Source organism: Triplophysa rosa, linkage group LG2 (genome assembly GCF_024868665.1).
Source record: "Triplophysa rosa linkage group LG2, Trosa_1v2, whole genome shotgun sequence".
NCBI lineage: Eukaryota > Metazoa > Chordata > Actinopteri > Cypriniformes > Nemacheilidae > Triplophysa > Triplophysa rosa.
This window is the reverse complement of record NC_079891.1, coordinates 10,543,294-10,554,834: the sequence shown is the minus strand read 5'-3', so window position 1 is coordinate 10,554,834 and position 11,541 is coordinate 10,543,294. Positions and strand designations below refer to the sequence as shown.

Genomic DNA, 11,541 nt, shown 5'->3' with positions numbered 1-11,541 from the left:
CATTTATACCGTAAGACAGTATTAAATCTAAAGTATGATTACGAAGGTGAGTGGGTCCTGACACATGTTGACTAATGCCCATGGAGTTAAGAGTGTCTTTGAAAGCCATTCCTAAGGCATCTGTAACGTTATCTACGTGGATGTTAAAGTCACCAACGACAAGGAGTCTATCTGCGGCCAGTACTAGTTCTGATAAGAACCCACCAAATTCTTTAATAAAATCTGTGTGGTGCCCTGGAGGCCTATATACAATAGCTAGAATCAATTTAAAAAGGTTTTATCTTTAGTATTAGGTGTTGAAACATGAAGAACCATGACTTCAAAAGAATTATATTTAGAGTTCGACTTCTGGGAAATGCTAAGAGAGTTATTGTAAAGTGCTGCGACACCTCCCCCTCTGCCTTTTAGACGAGGCTCGTGTTTATAATAATAATCTTGGGGGACAGATTCATTTAAAGCAATATAATCATCTGGTTTTAGCCATGTTTCTGTCAAACAGAGCATGTCTATTTTATGATCTGTTATCATATCGTTAACAAAAAGTGCTTTATTACACAGCAAATTTACTGGAGTTAAATTTATGGTGTACATTTTTTGGTGTTGCCCAGTGTTAAACCCGGAGTACATTTTAATCTTCAAGTGTAAAACTTCATCTATAAAAAGAGTTATTTTTTAGAGTTAAACTTGAACTCTGTAAGCAGTGCGTTTCCCACAATCCTTAACGGCTCTCTTCAGTTGGAAAACCACGAGGAGATGAGTGCAACGTTCAAAGGTAGCTATGTATGTTTGCATCACCTTTTAATAAATTGTGTGTTAAAAATGGGATATTTGGTGTGTAATTAATGAATGTTTATTAAAACAAAGACGTTTGTTTTATATGTTTTTATAAAGAAGCTGCGTGGATTCTGAGCTCGTGAGCACCACGTGCATCAGGTAAGCCAAAGTTAATCAACACGTGGATAAGCTTCAAATATTACATAATATACGCGTATGCCGTTATTTCTTGATAAACTATATTGTAAATGCATTAGTATTCCATTAGTGATGTTACACATTGCGCACCTTTCCGAAAGATCATTAGAGGTTAACAAATGGCGGTGTAGCGTTATTTGTTTGAACAACCGGTATGCACTGTTTTAATTTTACAGTTTTATTATCATACTGGTTGTTCTGTAAATGTATTAAAGTAGCAACGCGGCTCCGTTTTCCCGGTCTTTATTTGAAAATACGCGAGTCACGTGCCTTCGCCAACAAGCGGCGCATGGATGCTAACACAAAACCTTAGTTTTAAGTTCAATGTTAAAAGTATTTCAAATCGCGTTGTCTTTGTGGCCTGTAATGATATTTGTTACGTCACCGAAAGAAAGTATATGTAGCCAGTTTTTGTATCAAACTTTGCACGATTTAACGTTATATTGCGTCACCGAACTAATCCTGAGGAAATGTTAACCACAGCATGCATGAATGCACAGAATCTGAGCTCGTTTAACGTTATGTGAACAGCATCATAGGTAAGCGTTATTTTAAAATATTAATTTGCATAACTTGGATTATAAGTATGCATGTTATTATTTTTGTTAAACTAACTTATATGTTGTGAATGCATTAGTACTTCAGGTATACCATATTGGTTGCAAACATTTGTGAAAGATCGTTAGGTTAATACATGACAATGTATTAGTTTGATCAAACATTATTTAATTGTACAACTCTCACAACGGGAGGTTTGTATTAGTATTAAAATAAACTGATGCGTGGGTAGCAACGCGTAGCACTTTCATGTCTTTAGTCAAAAAGACACGCCTTCTCTAGCAAGCGGAGCATGCGAGATGAGAACAGATGTGTTTTCACAGAGAAAACCTTAGTTTTAAGTTAAATGCTTAAGCGTATCTCAAATCGCCTGGTCGTTGTGGCTTGTAACAGTATGTATAAAAAGGCATACTAAATAAACAGCAGCTTTTGTGTCAAACTTTGAACCAAACGTATTTCATCACCAAACTGCAGAAAACCAGGAGCAGCATTATTTAAACCATAAACATATCAAGATCAAGTTAAATTAATGGTTTGTTTTTGTTTTCACTAGTAACAATGCTGTTCACTGTAATATACGGCGGAAAGAAGAAACTGATAAAAGTAGATGGAGCAGATTACACCAGTTTAATGACTCAAGGTATGATTGAATGAATTAAAAATGTTTTACTCTTGATTATTGATGCTTATTGCATTGTAGCGTGCTATCAGTTGCTGTGTTGAGTTTTGAGAAGAAACCTCTCTGTCTCCTTTTAACCATAGTCAGGAAGAAATTTTCAATCAGTGACAAAGACCTAACATTACAAAACGACACTGGTGTGGAGGTGGATGAAGATGTATTCACTGACTTGCTGGAGGAGAGATCACATGATATCCTATGGAGAGTTGTTGACAAAGATTCAGGTAGGTGTGTCTGTGATATATACCAACATGGAAAATGGATTTGAGGAAGTCACCGTTTGCATGAAGCAGTCATGTTAAATAACATTAAAATTATAAAAAAAATAGAAGACACTACAGAAGTTATATGCTGTATAGAGCTTTCCCTAATATACTATAGATCTTGAAACAACATGACCACACATTTAGATTTCCTCATTCTAAGCATTTCAGCTTTGAGAAAACATCTTGTTGACAAACAATTAGAAATTTGGCTCATAAAAAATCTTCATACGTAGCATTTAATTGATTCAATTGTTATATGTTTGTTTAAAGTTTCTATTTATTTTGCTTCCAGAATGCTCAGTCCTCGATTCTTCCTGTAGCTCACAAACTGACACTCTTTCAGTGTCGTCTGAGACTGATGACAGTGCTGGACCAAGCTCCAAGAGACCTTGTTTTGATGGAGTTTTTGAGGCAAAACAGGTGAAAATCTTAATTTTCTAGCTGGATTGTATAGCAGTTATTGACTTTGTTATATTATGAACACATTACAGAACACAATGTTTTTCATTATAGTTTGTTAGAGACATTTTAGAGGAAAAAGCAGGAGGACCTGCGGTTTTGTCTGAATATAAAGAACATGGAAAACTCACAGACTCAACCCGGCGACACTTGGTTAACATTGTTGTCGCACACATTACTGACAAAGAAGGGTAAGCACAGTTTAAACTATCAGACTTAGTAAATCAATTCATATTTGAATATTGTTATTGTTCTTTTTAAAGCCGTGTCCCTTCTAAAGAAACAAAAACTCGTTGTGCCTTGGGAATTGTAACACTGTTCCCATCAATGAAGGATCCATACTCAAGAACTGGATATGTAAGTACTTAACATTTTATTCATTGTCATAAGTACCTAATAGAAGAATTTTAAATGAAATGCCGGAGGATTTTATTATGGCTCTAAGCAACTCTTCTCACTTTCTCATTCATGCCTAGAACAATGATAAGTTAAGACTTAGAAAATGTTTGATTTGATCTTTACAAGAATTGTTTTGTTTTTATGTAAAGGAGCATTTTTATGACCCTAAGAGCAACCAAGGATACATATCTTGGCGACTCAAAACAGTTTCGCGGCAAAGCAAACACCACGGCGGACACCACAGCAAGAAGGATGCTAGGTCAAGTGGAACATCAGACAGTGAGGGCAGTGGAGGACCAACAGCTCATAGAGAAACTTGCAACCATTTGGAACAGCAGTTGGAGGGTGACCAATGCAAAGAAGCGATATCTTTCATGAATCATTGTGTAGAAAAGGACCTGATTTTTGAGAAGATGAAAGCAACATTCAAGCACATACAGCTCCTTATTCATGATGCAGCGAAGTCCAATACAGTGCTTTCAGTTTTTCCGAGATTTCTCGACACTAAAGGACTGGTAAGATACAGTTGATGAATACAACGAGATGAGAAAATTTCGCTTATGTGAAAAACTGTGGTGTCTAGGACCTGTATTATTTAGTAATGTTAATTCATATTTGTTGCAGATACTTCAAGATTTTGACATCCAATTTGGAACAGAAACAGCCTCCAGACTTCTTGAACAATGGGACAGTCTAAAGTCCAAGATCATTGCAGAAGCAAGAACACTTACTTCGACCTTGCATCTGAACAGCCTGCTTTCAGATGCCCAGGGTAACAGACAAGACGAGGATTCCGATTGGCAAGGTAAGGTTTTCTGTAAAGATGTTAATATGTGTCTGCTACTTACAATCACCTAATTTCTGTTAATCCACGGTTTTTTTTTCAGTATGGGACAGTGACATGTCCTCTATTTTACTCCTGGCCAACCTTTTGCCACCTTCAGCTGGTGGTAGGAACAAATCCACCAAGATAAGCATCAGAGAGGCAATGTACCACATTGTGCAGTTTCACAAGGTTTGCATGGAAACATAAGTGAGCTGTCATAGGTCATATATTGGGTTTAAGTTTTCTAATATTTTTTTTTTATTCAGGCTTGCCGTAGTCTAACTGAACACATTAACAAGACTGAAGGCTTTCAACCACATCTCCTTGCAGTTGGCTCAGCGAAGAACATCATCCATGATTTTTACATCGTGCTGGATGGAAAACTCCTTCCATGTCAGGCAAAGTCTTCCCTTGCTGCCTTTGATGAACTTTTTAAAGCATACTTTGTCTTTAGCGTGTCATACCCCCACTGCTTACGTGCAATGTATACATTCATCCAGACAACTATCTACAAGATAGATCTTGGTACATATCGTGAAACCCCTAGGGTTAAGGACCTACGAGCTAAACTTTTGAACTAGTTAAGTTAGATTAAAATGTTTTGCTGCTTTGTTTGCAAACTGGCACATTCTAAAATCAATGACCTTGTTCGTCACCTAAAACTTATTCATGCTTACTATCCAGGAAAAAAATTGAACCTGAAATGTGCACAGAACAATTGTAAACACAGCTTCATGACTTATGCTGGATTTCGAAAACACTTGAGTAGTGTTCATCGAAATGACTACCTAGACCAAATTGTGACTGAAAATCAAACTGACGAAGCTAATGAACAGATTGAGATATTGTCAGATTTAAATAATGATGTTGAAATACCAGAGACATCATCCAATGATAAAAGGAGAGGTACTGAAACTCAAGAAATGTGTGCATCCATTATTGCTAGATTGCAAAACAGTGGAGTAGCAACCAGTGTTGTAACATCTGTAGTATCGGATATGGAAGAACTGGTGCATGAAATTCATTCATATTTCTATGAATGTAAAATGTAATCACAAATTCAATCCAATTGAATTGATGTGTCTGGATTTACATTTTAAAAAACAGTATTGTTAATTTTATAAGGATATGTTCATGCATTCCATGTTTAAAAAAAGAATACTTGAGAATGTTTTTACAAACTAACTTGGTGAAATGTAATTTCTATTTTGTATTCATGTATATTACAGTTTATAGTGCAGTCTTATATACTGTTTCTACTGATTCTTGCACTTATTTCTGATGTGTCAGAAAACAGAGAAGTTATGCTTTCAAATGTTTTGAATTCAAAATTGCAATATGTTGAATACACGTTTTGGATTTCTGAAATGATCCATGTTCTTTAGAACAGATTTCATCTTTCAAAATTCATATTTCAGAAATAAAAAAACATTTCTATATATGTTTGTTTCATCATTGTGTATTAGTACAGAATAAGTAATCAATATTACTTAACATTAATAATTCATATTTAGTCATTAATATTAACACATTGCTGGTGTTTATTTAATCTTACTATGGTGTACATTTTAACACTAGGGAAAAGATTACACTGTGAAAGGATATACATAGACTTCTGTTGGGTGTACAAATAAACACTTACTGTGTACAAATGTACTCTGAGGGTAATGTATATATTTAACACTTTCAAAAGTGTTATTTTAACTCTAAAAAGGAGGGAGTCATATGTACATTTTTTGAGTGTTGAATTTGACTCAATTTGAGTAAAATGTACACTTCCGGTTCTCTGCCTGATGTGAGAGAGATCTAATATTTAGCAATCCGAGTCGTAACAGTTGATTATCTGTATTTTGTTCATGTTTAGTTTGTTTAACGTTTATTAAATTACTTTCAAGAGGTTTACGCATTATTTTATGTTTGCTAATCCGGGGGACAGACACAGTCTCTATTTTGTGATGTTTGGGAGAACGGATTACTACATGTTGTACATTTTGTGTATTCTGCGACGTGAGACGGCAAGCAGACAGTTGGTTAAGCCATTCTGTCTGCTCCCTGACCTGGGCCCCAGCGAGTCAAGTTTTAGCATTAGCATTAAGACTTTTAGAAACAAGAAACTAACTGTAGTTTCTTGTTGTCAACACTTGTTTGTATGATTGTTCCCTCTGATTGTTTGGTGTATTATGTTTGCCAATTGCTTGTATTACTTTGTAAAGTGACTTTGGGTTCTTGAAAGGCGCTATAAAAAATAAACATTATTATTAAAAATTATAAATGTAAGAAGAAAATATATGTATGTCAGAAGAAAATATATGTATGTAAGAGAAGAATGTATGTATGTGTGAGAGAGTATAGTGAAAACGGAAGGTGTATGATGGAAACGGAAGGCAGGTCATGCAGATGCTATCATAACGTTCAGGTGAGGGTGTGATCAGCATGGCTGTATGGAAAGCCGTTTGGGTCATATTTCGCCATCAACCAGACGCCTGGTTTTACGGTGTTTAAGACTTACAGACGCCGCAAAGTACGGCATTTTGTAGCTCATGCGCTGTAAATTACAGCGTTTTCGCTGTAGAAACGGCGTTAATAACGGAGTTTTAAGTGCAATGCGAAATGCCGTTCATTTCGCCGTTTGGACTTCCATAGTACGCCGTAAAGGACGGCGCTTCCGTGTATCAAAGACGCCATAAAAAGCGGCGTTTTCTATAATATTGAAATCAGCCCCACCTTTTCTACACAGTCCAGCCCCTCCAATGAATAGAAAGACCTATGTAGTAGAATGTCGATCTGAATAACGTTTCCTGTTTTTAATTTTATTGCGAATAGTGACGATTGTCGTAGAAAGCATTCATTGCGGATAAAGCATGGGAATATGGGTAGCCATATCAATAGCGCAGGATGATTGCGTGTATATCTAAGGAACAATTTGCTTTCAATTTCCTTGATTGTTAATTCTCTTCGCATATATGGAGCCTTTTTTTATCTCTACTGTGCTTACACAGTCTATCTGATATGTGTACAAAATGTGCATAATTTTGTTTAGTTCTGTAGATTCTTTGCTTTAACAGCTTGTGGTTAGTCGTTTGCTCTGAGATGCAGCGACAGCATGATGAGAAGCAAAAATAAAGCACTAGGGGCTAATGAGATGCGTAATTGGTTTAGAATTTTTTCCATCATGAAAGGCCCTTGTACTCATTGACACACTGGCAAACACACACACACATAAACACGCGTTTCTCATGTTGCACGAATCTTCAGATCTGAGCAAGCACCGCCTCGTCAATATTCCCAGTATTCTGTGATGTCATTGTCTTTGCCATTTCCCAATCTAACCCATCCCAAATTTTGTTTCTCTTTTTAAGCTTTTTATGTTTATAGACACGTTGTTTAACAGTTGAATAAGTGTAAAGATAAGACACTGTTGTGTCTGTAGGTTTGGGTGGATGCGGCAGCTCAAATCTTTTTCTCTCTTGGTCCTGGCTTCGGTGTGCTGCTTGCCTGTGTTTTCAACCTTTTCTTGTTTTTGCAGGTACAACTTTGATTGTTTTGCTTGTAGTCAATGTGTCTCATGTACAGCTGCTTTGTAACAATGAAAATTGTAAAAGCGCTATATAAATAAAGTTGAGTTGAGTTGAGAGTTGAGTTAATTAACAATAAAAGGTCTCGCAATCATATGATGAAAGTTGATGAAAGGGGAAGCATAGAGTTAGAAGAGTTATTTAGAGAACAAAACTTAAAACTCATCTATTCACTGAGACTTAAAGGTCTGGAGAGAGGATGAATGTGAGCGTTAAAATGTGTGAGTGTGAGAGTAGAAATGTATGTGGGCGGAAGGAGAATGTGAGCGTGTGAGAAGACTAGAATTAATTTTGTCTTGACGGCCCCTCATATGTCTGCGCAGCTCGCGTTGTATAAAGAAGACGTGCATGAGTTTATACCCGAGAAGCTTGCACTGTACAGATGACACACGCCTGACTTGATAACTGCCCAGCTCGCGCTGTATAAAGAAGACCTGTCTCTGCGCAGAAGACAACGACGTCATCATCCATTGCAAGGTTTCACTGTAGAGTTTAGACATTGTCCGATGCCGATTTGGTAGAAATCGGCCAACCCTATTCACAATACCTGCAGAACTTCCGATGATTCGGATGTGCACATCCGGCTGGCCTAGAACACGGGCAGGTATATGCAACGTTAACGTACATCCCAACTGTGACGTCACAATCGGTGATATGTTGGGATTAGCCTCTTTTTCAGTCGTCTTCTGCATGCACAACAAGGAGGAAACAATAGTGTTTTGATGCTCACTATATGTCATTTCCATATACAGACCTCGTATTATTCATCTATGCCTAGGTAAATACAGTTCCCATTCTATGGCACCGTTAAAGTAACCATGAAATCAAAACTATTGTATGGAATATTACAGTGTTTATTATAAATGATTTCTCTGTGTGTGTCACGTGCCCTCATAATCTGTAATCATAATCTTAAAATGCAAAAATGGCATTATGATAAAAATGATCAGCCAAACTAATTCATATAATTCATCCCACCCCCAAACCCACCATACAAATGAGATAAATCCTTACAATTGATCTCATACAGCATAAATTCATACAAATTAGCCACCTTGGAAAACTGTTATGTGTTGCATTGCCCTTGGTAGGACTGTTTGTTTTTATGAGCCATGTAATTGCAATATGGTCTATTTGTGTAAAGTGTATTAGCAAATCAGTCGGGAAGTCGGGAAGTGACGTTCTTCCTCTGCAATTGCTTGGCACAGACTAAACAAAACGTGTGGTTCCTGGTTTTGTTCTGCCTTACTACAGGTTGACATTTAAAAACAAACCCAGTCATGACTCTTGTGTGTTTTTTTGGTCATGTGGGGTGTTTCACAAGGAAGTTTTCTTTGTTAATAGTTTACTGAGCCATGCCTTGATGGCATAGATGTTGAAATGTTGTCAGTGGGGAAAAGATGGTTTTAGTTGAAGATTTTAGTTGAATATTTATTCGATTTTTGTCTGCGAAGTTCATTTCAACGGATATCCTGTAGGCTACTCAGGGGTAGGGTGCAGTGAACACTGTGTAGGAACCCTGCCAATTGTAATGCAGCCTTTACACTTAAAAATCATACTTCCCTGCTTCTGATTGGTTCCTATTCCAAAAGCTCATGTGCAAACTAGTTAACCTAAATTTGTTTTGGTAATGTTGCGTGGTTACAGGTGTGAAATCAATAAAACATATGTCTATTATTTTATCATCAATGTCGTAGTTATCAAGTGCTTATCAAGACGGACTCGTTTTTTATTATTATGTGGTGGCAGCTTTGCGGAGCACTACACCGACACGACTACTGCTTGGCCAATAACACTTATATATTCAAAAGAAATTATTTTAGTCTCTGTAATATATTTTCACATTTATTTAGCTCACACGTAGGTGCTTTGTACCTCGGTTTCATAATGTAAAAATAAAGACAGTTGATATGTGCCAAAATATTTTGTGCTATTATTTTGTATGTTACAGTACATGTGTAAACATAGACAAATGTAAACCAGTTAACTACTGGACTGACATAATTAGCATAAACTATATGTTATATACATCCTTAAATTAAAGTATAATTTCTTGTTCGGCTACAGCCGAGCAGGTAGTTTGTGTGTACTTTGAACTATACGATTAGAAAATCAAGTAAGAATTCAGGTATTATTTGCTGTTACCTCAAATCCTGACATAAAAATTGCCTGTCTGACGAACAGTTCAATTTCATTATGTATCACAGTTTTGTGTTTAATTATTTACGCAAGAGCTACAACAAAACTATATCTTTGAAACTCTTAATTTACGACCAAAATGTTCATTAGATGTTTTAACTCAGCGTATAGAACCACTGGCACAGAAAGCATTTATTGAAATGGACTTTGGAAACAAGACCTATACTGATACAAAACTTACTGAGTTACTAACATGTACATAAACCATAATAAAAACCATGTGTCTGTAGGGAGTCAGATAGTGATATGATCTCATTGGGCATGATTCAATGTGGGAAGATTAACTTAACCTGAAAAGATTAACCTTTTAAATCCAGACTTTGTGAGGTGAGATTGTTTATATTTGAGGTGTGTGATCTTAGGAATTGCACCACACAACATCATTTAAGTAAATCCGAACAAACTATGCAAAATAGTGGGTGAGGCAGTCTTTTTTTTCAACAAAATAGGTGACATTGACAGACGGAACAATGGTAAGAACTTAAAATAGTCTGTGGATTTCATGCAAAACGTAATCCTATAGACTTTCAAATGAGGAGTGGAGTTGTTGTTGTACTGGTTGTACAGCTTTGTTGGCTGTTGAAGTTTTTGCATCTGCAACTATTTTTACTCATCTTCACTGAACTGAACTACAGGTTTTCTGCCCACACGTGTAGCATGAGATCACCACTGTGGTGGTAAAATCACAGTAAAATCGTATCATCATGCTGCACGATTTTATTGCATGTTAAATATGTTTTGTTTTTCTAGATTTGTCATTTAGAAAGTGTGAATCTATATGGATATATAAAAATCAGTAAAAGCATACATCAAATTATGTAAAGCAAAAATGGGATGAAGAATCTCTCAAATAAAAGAGGAAGACCGGACAGATAGGCAACAAACTCAAGATCCTGGTGGAAGTTTGAATGGAAGAATTTAATAATTCTTCATAACTTTCAAATTACAGCAATACATACAGGTGAACAGAATATAGGCCTTTCTTGGACACATTGTTGAACTTTAATAGCTGATCATTTCCATATTTTCTGGACATGTTCAAACATCAACACAATATCACGGCAAAAACGTAACTATTTTATGATGTAGCTAACTTTGCCTAATTCGTATGAATTCGTACGATCTCATTCGTACATTTTAGTATGATTTGCTTCGTGCCAGTGATGTTAGGGTTGGGGCGGGGTTAGGGGTGCAGCTTCAGTGTTGCCTTTTTCTAGTAACCGTACATTTCTGTACGATTCACAATGTATGAGTTCATCTGAATAAGCCACCTCCTAAAATAGTTACGAATTCCTGGGAGATCAGGTTGTCAAAAATACAAGATTACTGGCTAGAAGTAGCTGCTGAAATTGGAAAAATATAGGGAAGGAATTGGACTTTTCATTCATTACTCTTTTTGTTTTTGGATGGTGATAAAAACTTAATTTGGAAAAATGTATTGAGTATTGGGATGAATGGATTGTGTACACATACCATTGACTCCAAATAGTGTATGGAAATTGTATTGTCTTGACTTTGCAATGCTCACAATGACCTTTAGTTGTTTTGTTCCTTGATTTTCAAATATAAAATAAAAATAAAAGTAAAAAAGTGTGAATCTGATGTGCG

At 36.2% G+C, this 11,541-nt stretch overlaps 1 protein-coding gene across 1 annotated transcript; it reads left to right on the top strand.

The window, feature by feature from the left end:
* Window positions 1-351: 351 nt before the first annotated feature.
* Window positions 352-4,740, top strand: LOC130569276 (uncharacterized). Its single transcript, XM_057358832.1, has 11 exons — window positions 352-772; window positions 892-933; window positions 2,084-2,170; window positions 2,293-2,433; window positions 2,768-2,895; window positions 2,989-3,125; window positions 3,198-3,291; window positions 3,483-3,848; window positions 3,958-4,138; window positions 4,221-4,348; window positions 4,426-4,740. Exons 3-11 carry the CDS (start codon window positions 2,089-2,091, stop codon window positions 4,738-4,740), a joined length of 1,572 nt encoding a protein of 523 aa, XP_057214815.1. The 5' UTR covers window positions 352-772; window positions 892-933; window positions 2,084-2,088.
* The last annotated feature ends 6,801 nt before the right edge of the window (window positions 4,741-11,541 follow it).

Coding starts and splice junctions, on each gene's coding strand:
- LOC130569276 (XM_057358832.1), top strand. CDS start 2,089: ATGCTGTTCACTGTAATATACGGCGGAAAGAAGAAACTGATAAAAGTA. Junction 3,126..3,197: donor CACATTACTGACAAAGAAGG/GTAAGCACAGTT, acceptor TTCTTTTTAAAG/CCGTGTCCCTTCTAAAGAAA. Junction 4,349..4,425: donor ACATTGTGCAGTTTCACAAG/GTTTGCATGGAA, acceptor TTTTTTATTCAG/GCTTGCCGTAGTCTAACTGA.